The sequence below is a fragment of the Pteronotus mesoamericanus genome, unplaced genomic scaffold (assembly GCF_021234165.1).
Source record: "Pteronotus mesoamericanus isolate MK-2021 breed Mesoamerican mustached bat unplaced genomic scaffold, CSHL_Meso_final contig_25, whole genome shotgun sequence".
NCBI lineage: Eukaryota > Metazoa > Chordata > Mammalia > Chiroptera > Mormoopidae > Pteronotus > Pteronotus mesoamericanus.
Window position 1 is genome coordinate 21,378,066 of NW_026555105.1, and position 18,632 is coordinate 21,396,697.

Here is an 18,632-nt window from a genome sequence, read left to right on the forward strand (position 1 = left end):
TTTATTTTCTGAATGTATCATACGTATCCAGAGCATAACATCTGAAAGGTACAAAAGGGTATGTAGTGAAAGTGAGTCTCTCTCTCTCTCTCTCTCTCTCTCTGTCAATTCTAGCCACCCTTCACCCAGACACCCATTCCTCCAGGCAACCTGTCACCAATGTCTTTTGATTCTACCCAGATTATATTCAATATATATTTTATCTTCACCTGAGGACATGCTTATTGATTTTGGAGAGAAAGGAAGGAAGGGAGAGAGAAAAGGGGAGAAACATTGATGTGAGAGAGAAACATCGATTGGTTGCCTCTCACACATGCTCCAACTGGGTCTGGGCCGCAGCCTAGGCAAGTGCCCCGACTGGGGATTGAGCCCATCGCCTGTCGGTTTCTGAGATGATGCTCCAACCAGCTGAGCCACCTGGCCAGGGCGTCCCAGAGATATTCTATGCACTGCAAGGAAATCCACGTAGGAATTTTTTACCCAGTGGTGGCCAGCTTTACCCACTCTTTAGCTCTGTTCTTTTGTTATTTAACAACACACTTTAGAGATTTTCCTACATGGGACTCCATAAAGAGCTCCTTGTTCTTTTTGACACCTGAATAAGATGGCATTCAAAACCTCACACAACTGGTCAGCATGAACACTGACTGATCACAATGGACCTCAGCCATGCACAGCCCCCGCAGGAGTGCGGTGCTGGCGGCCGGGGCCTGCTCTGCGGCTGCGCGGCGTTTTCATTGCACGGGTGTGCCAACGTCCTCAACCAGTCTTCAGCTGAGGGCACTCAGGCTGTTTCCAGTGTTTCACTTTTTCAATCAAGGTTGCAACAAATATCCATTTTGTACATTTGTGGGAGAATGTAAGTGAGGTTATTTTCTAGAGGTGAAACTGCATTCTACATCAATATTTCAAACAGTTCAACCCATACCTCATACTACATACAAACATTAACTTGAAATAAAGCGTAGGTCTAAGTGTCAAACCTGAACTTGTAGAACATCCAGACAAAAACACAGGAAAATATCTCTGCCTGACCCATGCCACAAAGATTTTTTAGACAAGATACAAAAAGCTGAACCAAAAAAGATGAACCATTAAAAAAAAAAAGATGAATTTGACTTAATCAAAATTAAAAACTTCTTTTCTAATGACACTGTTAAGAAAAAGAAAACCACAGATTGGAAGAAAATATTTGCAAAAATAATACCTGATTTTAAAAACTTGTATCCAGAATATATTTAAAGAGCATTCACAATTCAGTAATAAGAAGACAAATAATCCAAAAAAAATGAGTGAAACATTTGGCTAAAATATAGATATTAATGGCACATAAACACATGATGAGATACTCAATATTACCTGCAGATGCAAATTAAAGCCACAGCGCGATATCACCGCACACTTATTAGAATGGCTGGGGTTAAAAATAACCAATAATTCCAAGTGCTGGTGAGGGGACACAGCACCTGGAACTGGAAAAAACAATTTCACAATTTTTATAAAATTAAACATATCATTACAATATTACCCAGCAATCCTACTCCTAGGAATTTACCCAAGAGAAATAAAGATAGTGAAAAAAAAAACTGTACACAAATGTTCATAGCAACTTTTCTCACAATCATCAAAAACTGTCGTCCCCCAGCAGGGGAACGGATAAGCGATGGACCGGTATTCAGCAATAGAAAGGAAAACACTATTGATTTACACACGCAAAAAGTATAAAGGAATCTCAAAGGCATGATGTTGAGTAAAAGAGACCTGGCTGAAACGGCTACCCACTGTATGATCCCACTCACATGACCTTCTGGAAGAGGCCAAGCCGCGTGGAAGAGAGCAACCTGATCAGTGTTTGTCAGAGGCGGGTCGGGGAAGGGGGCGAGATCAACCGCCAAGGGGCCTGCACACTTTTCGGGCGATGGAATTGTTCTAGATTATGATTGCGGTGGTGGCTGCATGACTGTGTTTGTCAAAACACAATGAACTTTACATCTCAAACGGATGAGTATTATTTATTGTAGTAACTTATATTCCCATAAATCTGATATTTAAGAAAACCGTACATACGTTGATAAACTAGATAACTATTTCCAGATGCCCACAGAAACAGAGGTTGTACCGACGTAATGTTCACGTTCGCAGTACGGCTGGTCTTTGAAGGGAGAGTCGGGAGTGGGGAGTGGGGGTTCGATGACCAGGCTGGAGGCTGTTTGCTGGGGCCTTGGGCTGCTGGCTGGATGCTGATCCACTGCAGCCTCGGGATGTCACGGGCAGTGGCAGCAGATCTCACTCCTGCCCAGAGCCACTTCGGGGTCACTCATTCATCCATCCATTCGGCTGTGTCCCTCCCTTGTGCCAGATTGGGACTGGGCACTGGGATCCAGAGGAGTCAGCCCGGGCCTGCCCTCATGGGGCTCCCAGTCTAGGGGCAAGACAGACACTTAGAGTCAGGGCCAACACAGGCCCACCAGTGCAGAGCTGATGGGGGAGGCACCGGGCCTACCCTGGGGCTTGTCGGGAAAGGCTTCCAGGGGGAAGTAGAGTCAGAGCTGAAACCTTTAAGATGATCGAGGTAACCATAGCTCCTATAGACATTTAGGATGTTTTCCTTTTTTTTTTTTTTGTGATCACGTGCAGGCAGCAGAGAACAGCTGTGTACAATGTACACCTTTCGTTTTGCACGTGGGCAAGGCTCATTAGAGGACAGATCCTCAGAATGGAATACTGGGTTAGGGGATATCCGCACTGTAATTTTGATAGATGTCAATTTGCCTTCCATAGAGGCTGGGCCATGTCCCTTCCCCTAGGGAGGTAGGAGGAAGCACCAGCTCACCTACAGCCCAGCCTAAGCGCCATGGTTTCAAATTTTGGCTCCTTGCTAATCACATAGGTGAAAAATGGTACTTCCGTGTGATTTTATTGTCATTTAATTTGAGTGAGGTGAACCGTCTTTTCCGGGGTGCGTGTGAAGGGTCACTTGGAGTCCCTGTTCTGGGTGCCGAGTGGAAGGCCGCAGTGGGGCCCTGGACGCGTTTCCTCCACGTGATTGATGCTCATCTCCCTGGGCTGATGGGATGCGTCCCGCAGGGCCCTGTGCCTGGAGCGGCCCCCCCTGGGGGAGGGCGCAGCTTTGAGTTCTCACCTCACTACCAATTTTCTGCTTCTCAGATTCTTCATCTGTAAAAAGTAGGAGTAAAAATAAAATCTACTTCAGAGGGCTCTGGGGAGAATGGATTTAAGTTTTTAATGTCCAGTACCTGGCACAGCTTCTGGTCAGACTTAGTGCTTGAGAAATGTTTGTTGAAAGGATAACTAAAAGATATGTGATAATAAAAACTTGTATTGAGCACTTACTGTGTACCTAAACGCTTCCTGGCGCATTCGCTTCTTTAAACCTCACAGTGACACCACGAGGGGTCCCTTTTCACAGAGAGGGGACTGAGGCACAGAGAGAAGCACTGGACCTTGCCGAAGGGCTCCAAGCTGGTCAGTGTGGAGATGGGATCTGTGGCCGTGCTGCCTGGCTCTTACCTGCCTCGCCTCCCTGCCCCTCCACCCTAAGAGCTGTGCCACTATTAACCCCTGTTCCCGTTGTCATTGCTGTGAATCAAAGCCCCGTTAATGAAGCAATAACGAATTTTATTACACTCCTGGGTTCTGAGGCTCAGGGGTTCAGACAAGACAGAGTGGGGCCGACTTCTCTCGGCTGCAGCCTTAGCTGGAAAGGCTACACCTGGGGGCTGGGGCAGCAGGGACTGGAGAACCCCTTTCCGAGGTGACTTCTTCAGTCACAGGTTTGGCTGCGTGACCTATTTCACCTTGTGGGTGGCAGGTTTCATGAAGGACTATATAGGCGAGTCTGGGAGCCACGGAGGGGGTGTGGGGATGGGGGAGCCAGCAGCCCCCGGGGCTGAGTCCTTGTGTTCCAGGGTCTGACAACTGAGGAGGCTGAGCAAGTCGGGGGTTGGCGCCCCCATTAGTAGCTCCTTCTCCAGGTCTTTGCACAGGCTGTGTCCTATGGCTGGAACCCCTCCCCCCAACTCATTCAGGCCTCCTCATTCTTCAGTTCTCAGCCTGGCCACCGGGTCCCAGAGGAGGAGCTCCCAGGGCCCCTGTAAGCTGCAGATGGATTTGCCGTTCCTCCTCCTCGACACTGTCCTCTGGGGAAGGCCTTGTCACACCGTTTTTATTGACTTGTCTGCAGACCGAAAGCTCCAGGGACGAGGCCTGGGCCGTCATCATCAGCACCCAGCGCGGCACCAGGCTCACAACACGCACTTTTTTATATTATTGCATGGGTGGATAATTGAGATTGGTGAATGTTGAATGACTTTCACTTGAGCCCCAGTTCCCTCTTCTGTCAGTTAGCCTGCAGGGCTGCTGGGAGTGTGGCAGGAGATGAGGATGTGAAAACATTCGCACATTAAAACAAGCCAGCCAAGCGGGAGTTGTTATGATCTTTATTGGGGAGAGGAAAGCAAAGGAGATGAAGCACAGCCCCCAAAGCACTTGGCACCGTCTCGCATGTACTAGGTGCTCAATGCACACAAGGCGTTGCTATGATTAATCATTATTATTATGATTACCATTATTTTTGTTATTATAAGAATGCACATTTCCTGAGCCAGAAAAACCACATAGGATACTTCAAAATTTTCCTATATGTGAAAACAGAGAAATACAGCGCTGTTCCCGCCCCAAATGTCTTAGCAGTTCAGAGACCGCCGCAGTCAGGATTACTGGCTGTGGATGTTGGGCTCGGGTTCTCCTCTGAATGCCACTCAGTCAGGTCGCCACTGCAGCTCTCGTCGTTCAGCTGGAGGCCGGGGGCAGTTAGGAAAGCGAGCCGACACCCTCCCTATTTCAGAAAGATGTCCAGACAACCACGGCTGTTGCCTTGTTTCTGGTTGGGCGGCGCCCTCTAGTGCCAGAAGGTGGGAAAGAGAGGCGGGTTCGTGGTGCAGCGTCGGGCAGGGATGGGAACCGAGGGAACGCATGGGGGGCGTAGTGGGAGTCGGCTGCAGAGAGGGCCCCGGTGTGGCCCCGCTGGAGTGGGGGCCGGAGGAACCCCTGAGCTCGGGCCAAACCTTTGTTCACTCCCACTGGAAGAGCATTGGAGGGGCCGGCGGCTGGCACTTCCTCTGGACTCTGCCCACCGCCCTCTCGGTGGTTGCCAGGCCAGTTGCTGAGCTTCTCTGAGACTCGCCTGGAAGAGGCAGTTCCCTGGGAAGCGGTCCTTCCCAGTAAAACGCCGCAGTCCTCTGGAGAATGTGGGAGGGGCTGGGGTTGGAAAGGACTAGGAGTTGGAGGGGAGGGAATGTTTGAGATCTAAAGGTGATGGGAGAGGTTTAGGCCCGGAATAAACTGTATCTCCTACCTTGAAACGTAAAAAGTAACCTTGACCGCAGACCCCAGCTGGGGACAGAAAACCAGCTTCCCTGAGGGAAAGAACACGGCGAGAGCATTGCAGGATGGGAAACTTCCACTCCTATTTTGCTCTCTTAAAATTGTGGATTTTAGAAACTTCGGCATTTGAAACTTAACAGAAACGTCTATATTTAGGCCCCAGCACTCTGCGGCCAGAGGTCACCTGAGAGCCACCCTGTCTGCTGAGCTTGTCCCGGAAGACTCATTCCAGAGTATGCTTGCTCTCACTGTCTGCTCCTAAACTTGTTCACATTTAGTTAAGTCTGGGGTGGTGGGGCCACCCAGGTTTGGGCAATGCATTAAGTGCAGTCATACCTTCTCTTCATCTATCAAATGGGGAAACTGAGGCCCAGAAAGAGGGAAATGATTTGGCCTTGACCCCTCAGACTGCGGGTGACAGGGTGGGACTTGAATCTGTGTCTCCCAGTGCTGAGGCCACCTTCACCAGCAGCACAGGGTGTTTAGATGGCTCTGTGGGATTGTCACACCTCTTAGGTGTCCCTTGGCCCCTGAGACATATCATACAGAGCACATATGGGTTCCTGGGGCCGTCTCTGTGATCATGGGGTTAAAAGGCCCTGCGGCTGGGAGGGGCACAGTATTGCTCTCTCCCGTCTCTGGCTGAGCCCCCTCTTGAGAGGGGCCTGGAGGGTGTGAGAGCCGGAGCTGCCCCCAGGCCCTAAGCATTCCAGCGCAAACAGCCATGTGGTTTAGAGTTGGCTACTCCATACTTGTCAGCAAGATGCCCAAGAAGCATTTGCAAGTTTCTTTTTTTTCTTTTCCCTTTATTAAAAAAAAGTTGGAATCTTGAAACAACAACAGAGCATTTCAGAGGCAGAACAGAAGCTGGTGGTTTGGCCAGGTGAGGGGGGGCGGGCTCTAGCTGTCCTTAGGGAGGCGAGCGGGGGACGTGAGTGAGGGTGGGCCTTGAGGGTCAGGGGTTCCCCACATACCAAGCGGAGGGAAGCCTGAGGCTGGGCACACTCTTGGGGTGGGGGAGTGATATTTCATCACCTTTGGCCTGCCCCAGCCTGTGCACGCCCCCCTTGCCCTGGCCCCCCAGGTCTCAGATTCTTCCTCTCTTACCTGCTGAACCCTCTGAGTTCAGACCAGCCAGTAATGCCAGTGCAAATGGAGAGTGCCCCTTCCTGGGGACTGGAGGAACAAAGGTGGAAGGGGTGCATGGTGGTGGAGTGACAGGCAATGAGAACAAACATCCTTCTAAGCCAAGTCTAGCCTGAGACTCCTCCCACTGCTCTTCCTGGCGGGCATGTGGGGTTTCACAGTGAAACACAAGTGCTCAGTAGGGGTGTGGGTGATGGGGAATCTTCTCCTGCTCCTGACCCAGCAACTTCCTATGTGGCCCCTCCCCACCCCCACCCAAAGGCCTCCTCTCAGCTGTGGATATGCTGAGCGAGGCAACCAGCAGGTGGAAGGCACAGCACCTGGGTTCCCGTGTGACCTTAAATAAGTCCCTTCCTTCTCAGGCTTCAGTTTCCCTGTGGATACAATGGGCAGGAGGCTCCAGGGTGGGGCACAGAGTGGCCTGGATAGTCTCCTAGTTCCTTCCAGCTCTGATGGCCTCTTGTGGGCTCAGCCAGTTCCCCCAGGCATGACAGCCCTCCTGACGCAGCGCTTGGATCCCTGAAGGACATGGGAGGACAGTCCCGTGGGAAGAGGGAGGGCACTGAAGCAGCTGCAGCAGGCAGCTTCAGGAGGGCGGGCTCTGTTGCCACAGGCGGGCACAGGGCTGGCGGTCCAGCCAGAGGCCCCAGAGCCTCTTCCGGAGGCTCCTAGGGGAGCTGCGGCTGAGGGCTGTGGAAGCGGCCTCCGGGGATTGGCTGGAGCAGAAGGCAGGGGCAGCCCTGGGGCCAGCACTCAAGGGGTCTGCCTGTGTTGTGGCCCTGGCCCCGCCCTTGGAAACCCCTTTTCTGCAAAGGCGGGGTCAGGACAGAGTCAGGGAAAGTCCTAGAAAAAGATATTTACTTTCTTTAAGGAGCAGATAGAAAGAGTAGCTGTGGGGGCGGGGCACAGGCATTTGGTCTCTCGGGGTGTGTGTGTGTGTGTGTGTGTGAGAGAGAGAGAGAGAGAGAGAGAGAGAGAGAGAGGGAATGAAGAACAGGAAGAAAAATGGGAGGAAAGGAAGAGAGGCAGAAAAAAGGAAAGTGAGAAAGAAGAAAAGGGGAAGAGGGAGGTCAGGAAGAAAGGATGTAGCAGAGGGAAGTAGCGATGGAAGAAATACAGGAAATAAAGGAGAAAAAAGGAAAGTAGACTGACGTAGAAAAAAGAGAGAGGAGGTTTAGGGGGGAAGATAAAAAGAAAGAGAAGAAAAGCAGCAGCAGGAGCGAGAGAGCAAAAGGGTGAGGAATGCAGCCAGTGGTCTTGCAGGAGGGCAGCGGCGCTGCTGGTCAGGCCTGTGGCGAGCGGGGCCTCACGTCCAGCTTGCGGTCCACCTTCCTGTCTTTGCGCGGGCGCTGGTCCCTCCGGCCCTTCTTTTGGCTGGGGCTTCTCTCTGCAGCGGGAGCACAGGGCATTGTTTCTGAGGCCAGTTGGGCTCTGGGAGGCCCCTCAGTCCCCTGCAACAGCAGGGCCCAGAGTCATATGTGGGTGCTGCCCTGAGAAACTCCTGTTTGGAGTCTGGACTGTAGGATAACTGACCCCAAACCGAACACTTCTCTCAGTTCCTTAAGGGGTGGGGAGGGGTGCTAACTTGCTGAGGGCCTCCGTAGGCCAGGAGATTCACCTGGGGCCCCCCAGGACTTAGCGTGGCATCGAGGGGGCACCCAGGACCCTGCCACATACACTCCAGGGGGTGTCCAACCTGTGGCCCACGGGCCACATGCAGCCCAGGATGCCTGTGAATGTGGCCCAACACAAAATCATAAATTTATTTAAAACATTAAAAGATTTTTTTGTGTGTGATTACATGTTGCCGTGTATTTAATGTGTGGCCCAGAGACGCCAAAAGGTTGGACACCCCTGACAGGGATCTTTGTGGGACAACACATTTTACCCAGGTCTCCACAGCAACCTCCCCGCTCACCTCTGGGCCCCAGTTCTGCCCCTCGAAAATAACGACCATCAAAACAATGACAGCAATAACAGGAGCATTTAGCTAGTGGTTGCACGTGGCAGCCGCGTTCCAAGCACTTATGTCTGTTAAGCTCCTGCCAGCTGTGGGCAGCAGGCACCAGGACAGGCACCGTGGCGTGTGCACCTCGCCCAGTTCCCCGTGGGAGGGCTGGGCTGGGCTGCAAAGCCCAGGCCTTACTCGGAACTTTGGCCCTGTTGTGCCCTGACTGCTGTGGAGCTGGGGTGAGTTTCTGAAACAAGCATCTGATTAGTCCCGTATCTCAGGTGAGATGCCTGACACCCACAAGGGGCCTTGCTTGCTCAGTGGCACGGCCTGGGCTACAGCTCCTGGTGTCATTTTCAAGTGGTCCCCCACTCACTTGGAGGAAAAGACCACATCCTCTTCCCGGCCTGCCTGCCCCTCTCACCCCCGCCTCCTCGTTCACTTGGCCCCTGTCGCTGGCCTCCTTGCTGTGAGGCAGCCAGTCCACACCAGCTCCACGCCTCTGCGCTGGCTGTGGCTCCGCCCAAATGCCCTTCCCAGTTGTTCTTTACCATTATTATGATTGATAGGTGAGAAGACCGAGAGGCGTGGGTGGGAGAGCAGAGCCAGACCTAAGTTTTTGGTTCACACAGCGTCTCCATACCCAGGCCATTTTCATATGCTGTTTGGCCCCCACACTGTTCTCTGAAGAGAGCTGCGTGCCCACTTAAACATGAAGAAACTGAGGCTCAGGGAGTCACTTCCCAAGTCTCATGGCAAGGGATGAAAAGCTGGGAGAGGCAAGGGGAAGGTGGTTCGATTTCCTGAGTGTCATCTGCGTGCCTGTCTCCCCAGGAGTTGGGGCTCCTCCCTTCTTCTCATCTCCTCAGACCAGACTGCCCACTTCTGGCGCTCCCTATGCCCGCTCCTGAGCCCTCAGGGGCCACTGAAGCGAGACTCCCACTCTAAGCTCCAGGGCCACCTGTGTCAGGCCCCAGGTGAGGACAGCATCTGAGGGACACGCTGAGAGGCTTCCTGAGTAGCCCTCGCCAGCTTTGAAGGTGGGAGTATGGGGTGAGTGTTTTTGTAGGGGTGAGACTAATGTTAACTGAGCACCTGCTACGTGCCAGGGCCTGTCCTAGGCACTCAAGAGGCAGCTGTGGACAAGGCAGACAAAGAGCTTGCCCTGACGCTGAACAAACACAAGAATGAGTGTCATCACTGCAGAGACACAGGTGCTGTGACGTGATGCCCTGGAAGGCCTCTCATGGAGCTGAGACCTGGATGATGCAAGGAGCCCACAGCAGGGTTGTTGTGAGAGTCAAAGGAGTGATATTTACAAGCACTTAGCACAGTGCCCAGCACATGGTCAGTGCTTATGAATGTTTGCAGCAGCAGCTGTTGTTGTTATCATTACCATCATCATCATCATCATCATCTGGGAGAAGAGCTTTCCTTTTTCCAGCTCTCCCATCAGCCATCATCTGTCAGATGCCATGAGAGATGTGGTTACAGTAACAAGTGCTATAGACCGTCTGTCTATCTGGGTGCTTATCTGGGCCTGGGGCCCTTAGCTTCTCTGGCCCCAACTGCCCACTGTGACTCCCAAAGGCCCCATTTCTGTTATCTGCACTCCCAACCCAGACACCACAGGTCCTTCTGAAACCAGAATGTCCCTGGGTCCAACTCCTGGCTCCACCATGTCCTAGCTGTGTGCCCCGGTGGCCTCATTATTAAGCATGAAATTAGATTCCTCTTTGCACACAGACCTACGTTTGAATTGCAGGCCCCCACCTCCCTAGCTGTGTGAGCCTTGGGCAAAGGACTTACCCTCTCTGGCCTCAATCTCCTCATCTGTAAAATGGCAATAAGAACAGTACCTACCTCATAGCATCCTTATATAGATTAAATGACTTAATGAGTAGAGAGAATTAACATGGTGCCTGGCACACAGTAGGTGCACTTTAACATTAGCTTATTCCATATTACTGTTGCTCATCATTCACATCTTCCTACCATAGTCTGCAGCCCCACTTTTTCACATAGTGGTGCTTAAGAGTCCGCAGGGGTTATTTTGGATGTCTGTGTGGTGATCTTCACTGTCACGAAGAAGGGGGTCCCAGGGGCATTCGGCAGACAGGGATCAGGGGTGCTGTGTGGGACAGTCCATCACAGAGAAGAGTTGTCCCTACCCAGCCAGCCTTTACCTAGCTGAGAAGTCTGCTTGCTCAGAGCCGAGCTCCATCTTGCATGTGAATGACAAAGGCGTTTGAACACTTGGCCCCCTTCTCTGACTAGCCTAGGGATGTCAATAAAGAGGTCTGACAGTTTTGTGGACTTTATTAAGAGCTGGCCCCCGTTAGGGAAATTGCATCTCTGGCGGCAGCACAAACGTGCACGCGGGCCCTGACCCCGGCCGTCACCTTTGCCCTGACTGCACTGCACTGAGCGTTCTGTCCTCTGTGTGTCAGGCCTGAGCCGCGCCACAAGGAAATTTCTTATGCTTCTCTTTTATATGGTGGTTAGGGCACTATGCTGACTTTTTTGGGGTAATGATCTGTGCAAGTGGGCTACATTACCCATGAATTTTATTTCCAGGCAGTGAAGAGAGTGTTCCAAAATCCTTGTGCAAAAAGGCACGTGCTCAGCCTGCAAGTGTTGAGAACCCTTGATGTCAAGGACAAGTCGATCTTCCTAATGATCTGGCACCGACACCCAGCAAGGAAGACCCTCCTTTGACAGGACACGGGAAGGGCTAACGCTTAACCCGCACGAAGTTCCGGCTGACAGACTTTCAGGCAGCCTTACAACGTGCTCTTTGTGAGACCGGCGTCCCGAGGCCACTCAAAGTAACCCCTGGGCCCTTCCCGCCGTGGCCCTGCACACCCGGCCTGGTGCTCACCTCCCGGGCAGGGCCTCCGGATGGGACATTTCCTGGACTCGGACAGCACCTGGCAGGTCATCCCCTCCTCCTGCCCCGCGCGGCCGGCCTCCCGTACCCGGGTCTCCAGACCCCAGGCTGCGCCGCAGGTCTTCCCATTGTGTGCGCAGGGGCCCCAGCTGCCCCAGGGGCTTGGCTCGCACTCCTCTGTAGGGTGGAGGGAAAGACAGACACACCGACAGATGGAGTCAGCTGGAGGGGAGTGTCCTTCAGATTTAAGGGCAGGGTTTGAGGGGTTCAGGTCCCTTGCACGCATCTCTACATGCAAGGGGCTCAGGCCATCCAAGGGGTAGAGGGGAGACATGTAAATCGCTCCTTAGGAGGGCCTGGCGTGAGGGCTGTTCGAAGGCCCGCACAGGCTGTTGTGGGCTGGCGTTAAAGGCGAAGGCTTCCCCAGAAGGTGACACAGACGCTAAGAGAAGAGAGTATTTCGCTGCATGGAGACAGAAGGGAGTATATCCCAGGTAGGCAGGCGCAGCCCTGGGGCCTGGAGACCCATGTTTGAGGGACACAGCAGCCAGGGTGGGGGTGGAGCGAGGGGCTGGGAGTGGAGGAGCAGAAGAGACCTCAAGGTTGGCTGAATAGCCCTTAGGGCCAGGGGATGGGTTTTGAACTTCATCATGCGTCATTGATCAGCTGTAGAAGGTGGAAACAATGCAGTGCTATTGTGAGGAGAAATATAGTATGGGCATTAAAGATCTTAGTAGGGTGTAATTAACAAATATATATGTATCTTCTTTCATATTTGATGCTTTTAAGAGCTCTGAGAGGTAGCGAAGAAGGGGGAAGCTATTAACACACCCGTTTTACAGATTAAGGCATCAAGACTAAGAGTGGGGAAGGGGCTGGCTAAGGGAACAGAGAAGAGGCTCACACAACAGAGCACAGCAGGTTTAAGATCCCAAAGGGTCCAGAACTGGGTCTCCAGACCTTAGAGCAATTTCCTTCTGCTAGATGTTTTCATTTGACAAGCGAAGACCGAGCATCTACTGCATGCCAGGTGCTGCGCTGGGTGCTCAGATGCAGCAGCAACCAGGCACGCCTGGGTCTGCCTCCCGAGCTCACCATCTGGAGAAGTCAGGCAGGAAGGGCAGGGTGCTCTTGCAGTAATGGGAGAAGCACAGGCAGCTGTGGGAGCCCAGAGGCAGTACGGGTCCCAGCCTGGGGGACTGGGCAGGCTTTCAGGAGGAGGAGACTCCTGGCCTCAGTCTTGAAGTTGGGGAGGTTAGCCAGGCTCAGGGAAGGGCATGAAAAAGAAGTGCTCCAGGTGGAAGGAATAACCCCTGCAAATTCTTCCGGAGCGCTTGGCCTAGATGCTGGCCTAGAACTGGGGGAGTTGGAGCATAAAGTCAAATAAAGAGAAAAAAATGATGGGGTAGAGAGGCTGGCAGATGGGGACCAGATTGCACAGGGCCAGGGGGGCACTCCCTGAGGACAATGGGAGCCAGCGAAGAGCCTTGCGCTGAAGGGAAACCAGATCATATTGTCATTTTGAAATAATCACTCTGGCTGCTCAGATGAGAGTTAGCATGGGCCGGAGGCAGGGAGACCGAGGCAGGTAGATAGGCAGGAAGTGTGGCCAGGATCCAGTGCTGGGCAGGGTGTGGGGAGAAAGAGATGTGTAGGGGCAGAGTGGGGAGAAGGGGTGGATAGGGATAGGGATAGGGTGGGGTTGGGAGCAATATTCTGGTTCAATCCCTTCCCCCTCCCCTCAAGTTCTTTAGCCCCCTGACATCTGTATTTATTCTTGTGTGTCTCTTTTGTTTCCCCAGCAAAATGTTACAGCCATGAGGGCAGAGGCTTTGTCTGTTTTGTTCACTAATATGTCTCCAGCTCCTCGGAAAGTGCCTGGCACATAGCAGATGCTCTAGCAAATATTTCTTGGCAAACAAATGAGCAGATTGGATTGGATGCAGGACGAGAGAGGAGAGTCATTAATGATGCTTCTGTCTCCAGCATGGCCAGCGTGGGTCACAGAGGTGGTTACTGACAGAGGAGGCACCAGGCTGAGGGTGGGCAGGGAGGGAAGGAGACATCCAGAGGGCGGGTGCGGATGTGGCCTGACGCTCGGGGAGGGATGTGGCCAGGGACACTGAGTTATGAACCACCTGCTTTTGGAATGCCTGGGAACATGAGCCCAGAGCGAATGTGTGGGCAGAGATACGTGATTCAGGTGAGAACACTGAGGAGCAGCTTCATGTAAGGACTGGTCACAGAAGAAGAGCTCCCACAGGAGTCTGAAAAGGAGCAGCGGGGAACACAGAGCAGTAATGATAATGACACGTATAATAATGACATGTATTGAGCACTTCCTGTATACTAGTCAGTGTATTAAGTACTTCAAATTTCATTAATTAATTTAATCCTCACAACCCTCCCCCATGAAGGTTTTTTGTTGTTGTTGTTGTTGTTGTTTTTTAATGTTTGGAGAAACTGAGGGACAGAGAGCTTTTAACTAACTTGCTCACAGTCACTAATTTCAGAGCTAGGATATTTAGCCTTGGTCTGTCTTATTTCAAAATCAATGTTCTTCTGTACTCAGCTGCCTCCCTTGGTAATAATAATGATGTCGATGTTAGTAGTAACAGTGATCATAAGGATGGTTTTAGCATGTTGAAGGGTTCCTATGTATACCTGACATGGTGGTGTTGGGCCTGCCATCCTCATGGACTCTACTATGATTCTTCCGGGTCTCCTAACACCCTCGCCAGCCCCTGCTGTAGGGAGGGAGGGGAAGGGAGGGGATGGGAGGCCCCCACTCACCCTGGCACTCCCGTGTGCTCTGCTGGGCCGCAGTGCCCAGTGGGCAGGAGGGCAGACACTTTCCCTTGTACAGGTAAAACCGCCTCTTGCACTGGATGCAGAAGTCCTGGCTGAAGCAGCTCTCACACGTGGCCCCACATTCTGCAATAGAGCCAGGGCCAACCCTGGTGAGGACAGCTGCCCAGGGAGAGGGCCCTGGGACTGCCTGAGGCGGGAGGGCCTCTGAGCAGCCCCAGGTCCTGCAGCGCCGAGGTCAGGATTCAGTGCCTCCTTCGAAGCCCAGACTTGCCCAAGGTTGAACTGGGTCACCTTCAAGAAGAACTCCCTTTCACATTTAAACTGAGGCCCAGCAGGAGCAGGGAACATGTTCAAGGTAACATGGTTATTTGTATTTAAAGCTGACGCTCAGAAAGGGCAAGGGACTTGCCTAAAGTCACACAGCAAATCTGGGATAGGAGGGAGGAGTCCCTGCTCCACTTCTGTCAGAGCTCAGAGATGGTCATGATTTGTCTCAGGTCACCGCAAAAATTAGAGTTCGTAGTTAGGCTTCCTTCTCTCATTTGAACCAGGCTCAGAGGGTAATAGTACCAAGTCCACGCAGCAAACTAGGGTAGAGGTGAAGTTTCCCTGTTTACACCGGAGAAGGCACTGACTTTCCTAGGGCTTTAGGGCTAGCCTGAAACCAAGCAATGACCCGAGTCTGGATCCAAGCATTTGCCCACTTGCCAAGAGGTGGGATATGGGCCAGAGGTGCCCAGGAGCCCAACACTAGCACAGGACAAGGGAGGAGCCACGTACTTTTGCATCTGTTGACCTCCTGGCCGCGGACGCCGAAATAGCCGGGGGGACAGTCATGCACACACTTGCCGTACTGGCGTATACCTTCTCGGCGGATGAACAGGAAGAGCCTCTGCTGGCAGGTGGAGCAGCCGTTCTCCTCTGAGCAGATGACGCAGCCTGTGCAGTTTCCCCCCAGACCAGTGCCCACTGCCAGCCAGACCAGGGTGGGGAGTGGGGGAAAGGGAGAGAGAGAGAGATGGTCAAACTATATGTGTTAGCAAGTCAGATTGTCTCACGGAGGTATTAACTGAGCACATAGCCACTAGACAAATGACTACATTTCCCAGCTTTCCTTGCAATTAGATATTGTCATGTGACAAAAAGCTGCTCTTTGGACTCTGGGAGCCCCACAAACCTGCTGATAACTCCCAATGCTGTTGCTTACATTTGGGATCCCTGACTGACCCAGCTGGCTCATATGGAGGTTAACCGATGCCCTGGGAAGAGAAATTGCTACCAGAAATAGAGTAAAAGTTTGTGTGTTTCCAAAGCTGTAGGCCTGGCAGGACCTGCGGCCAGAGAGAAAATGTGTTGTTGTAAGAGGGGGTTTCCAGGGCCAGAGAGAGGACACCAGCTGAGAAGTGAACAGAGCCCAGACCTCCCACCCTATTGGCAAAGATCTTAAGTTCTGATGGCACCAAGCGCTGGCAAGGATGAGAGGAAACTTCCATCCTGATAGGAGTGTATACTTTGGAGAAGAATCTAGAAGCATCTAATAATAAATTCGAGGATGTGCTTCTGTTACGAAACCTAGAACAGTGGTTCTCAAACTCCAACAGGCACCAGCATCAGTTCACTGGGTTCTACCCTGGAGTGTCTGATTATGTAAGTCTGAGGCGGGGTCTGAGAATCTGCATTTCTAACAGGTACCCAGGGGATTCTAATGCTGCTGGTCCAGGGAATGCACTCTCAAAACCACTGACTTGTGTATCTCCACAAAGAGATGTGTACAACGATGCTTATTGCAATGCTAACAATTGCAAAAATCCAATAACCATCTATTAAATATGTAAACACATGTGGTATAGTCATGTACCACAGCCATAAAGCACATGCAGGGTCCGGCAGAAGTAACACCGGCTTGAGCGTGATTGTTAGGGGAAAAATATGGGTGTAATAATTTATAGTTTTAATTTCAACATTTCACCTAAAATGTCCTATGGTGTGCTTGCGTGTGCTATTGTTATGTTACAGAATTACATGCTTATGATTTTGTAATAAAAAAGGGGGGCATTACTCGTGCCCGGACCCTGTGTAAACCCAGCCATGATGAATGACGGAGGCAGAGTTACAGGTGTCTTCACGGCTACATCTCAAAGACAATGCTGAGAGCAAAAGAGCAAGTAGTACAATGAATCATACAGTAAGAAGCCATTTATATGAAGTTTGGAAACCTGCAAAAGAGTATTTTGTAACATTTTTGATACATAAATTTGTATTAAGAGTAAAAGACATGTAAGGGACTGATAAGCACTAAATTCAGGATTTAACACCTCTCAGGTGAGAAGTGAGGAAAGAAATTAGGAAAGAGAACTGGCGACTTCACCCGTATATATAATATTTAATATCTTAAAATCTAAAGCAAATATGTCAATGGCAAGATTTGATAAAAGTGGCTGCCCAGTACACAAAGTTTCATCATGTTATTTTTTTATCTCTTGGCTGTCGGTTGGAAATATTTCATTATAAAGTATATTTTTTTAAAAACAGAGTTCAGACTCCACTGTGTCTTGGGGGTGGAGGAGGGGTGAAGAACTACATTCTTTCTGTTCCTCCTGCTCCCAGCTCCCAAGCACTAGTCCACCCTGAGGCTGAGGTCTTGAGCAGGGGAAGACTACAGGAATTCTGAGAGCAGTGGAGACCCGCACCCCTGAGCACTTTGCTAGCTGTCTCCATGTCCCTTCTTCCTCTCCTCAGTAACGGAACCCTGATTTTTAGTGGAATTGATGTCTGGCAAGAATAAAGACTACATTCCCCAGGCTTCTTTGCAGCTGTGTGAGTCATGTGTCTAACTTCTGGCCAATGGACTTTCAGTGGGAATGTCCTGTGCCACACCCAGGAAATGCCCTTCAAAGGAAAAGGAAGGGCTGGGCTATTCTCTTCCCCTTCTTCCTTCCACCTGCAGGGTAGCTGGAACCATGGCAGATGGCAGGTGACAGAGGGAACTGACAGAGACATGATGGCACAGCCATACCAACCCAGGACGACCTATCTTAGATGCTTTTATAGGAGAGGGAGGAAAGTGTTGTCTCTCCTGCTTAGGCCACTGGGCCTTTCTGACAGATACTGAGGACGACATGACAATGACTGATGACGTCACCTTCAGCCTTGCAGGTGGGCACAGCGTGATGTCAGTGGGGACCAGGGTGCCTCAGTGCCTCAGCATTGTGTAAGTCCACTTGACCTGAGATGCCACCCCACCAACAAAAGACAAAGGGACCCTCAACTGGCTTGAAGTGATCTCTGTCATTTGGCAGGAAAGGAGTTCAGATTAGAAATTATGTTCAGTCACAGGAAAAAAAAAAGATATTTCCTGCAAACTGAGTTTGTGGACTGAGACTCATGCCCTGACAGGGGCATTGTTACCCTTTTTCAGCTGAGAAAACAGAGGCATACACAGGTGAAATGATAAGCCCTGGTCCCACCGAATCCACTGGGGCAGGGACCAGGTTAGTAGGCCCTATGCTGTCTCTTGGAACATTCTTTCAGGGCCTCCTCTGTGCTGGACAGAGCCTGGGGGGCCAGGGGTGAACCACATAACCCTGCCTTTACCAGACCTCATGCAAGAATCGAAGTTTGCAGAAGTGACTCATAGCAACACAGATGGGGACAAAGCAAAATAACCACTATCACTCAGAAAAGCTTAGGAATCACTCAGCCAAACCTCTGCAGTTTCAGTGAGGACCCTGAGGCTGGAGGGGTGGGACCTTCCCCAAAGTCAGGCAGCCAACAGCAAAGAAGCCTCAACTGGAGCTACAGCATTAATATTTCTAGAGTGATATTTTGACATTCTGAAGACAAAAGAACCTGGCAAGGACCCTCCCCTTGACCTCGGACAGTGTCAGGGCATGTGTGTATGTGGGTGTGTGTGTGTACACAAGAGCACACGATGGATCTCAACTAGTATCTTTCAACCCCAGGTCTTGGAATAGAAGTGGCTCTGCCTTGGCCTTGGCACTTGGCTAGGGTGCCCTCTAGTGTCTCTATACTGTAATGACACCACTGACTTCTGGAATTCTGATCGTTTTCCTCACATCTCTACAACCAGTTAAAAACAGCAATGCTATTTTCCTGCACCCCCACGGTCATGGATGTAGAGAGCTGAATCCCAATTTTATGAATAATAAGCGATGACAACTAGAGTTTGTGTAATGCTGCTTTAGAAATATCCAAGCTTAACGGTTCTTAAATTTGACTGCCTAAGAATCCCCAGGGAGGCTTGTACAATGTTTGGTGTGGGCCCAGGAATGTACATTTTAGCAAGTCCAAAATAAATGTAATAGGCATTTTGGAAGTGTCCTCCTTGTTCACAATCTCTTTTCCCTGTAAACTGGCCCCAGCAGCCACATTTGTAACAGCATGACCCTATTCCCTGGTGGGTGACCG

The 18,632-nt window shown here is 51.2% G+C and overlaps 1 protein-coding gene across 1 annotated transcript in view; it reads right to left on the reverse strand.

The window, feature by feature from the left end:
- Positions 1–7,835: 7,835 nt before the first annotated feature.
- RSPO4 (R-spondin 4) overlaps positions 7,836–18,632 on the reverse strand; it is a 33,683-nt gene continuing 22,886 nt past the window's right edge. Inside the window, exons 2-5 of the mRNA XM_054573464.1 lie at positions 14,985–15,173; positions 14,187–14,327; positions 11,385–11,570; positions 7,836–7,939 (exon numbers count right to left, since the gene is read on the reverse strand). Of these exons, the coding sequence (XP_054429439.1) occupies positions 7,836–7,939; positions 11,385–11,570; positions 14,187–14,327; positions 14,985–15,173 (620 nt within the window). The remainder of the gene's footprint in view (positions 7,940–11,384; positions 11,571–14,186; positions 14,328–14,984; positions 15,174–18,632) is intronic.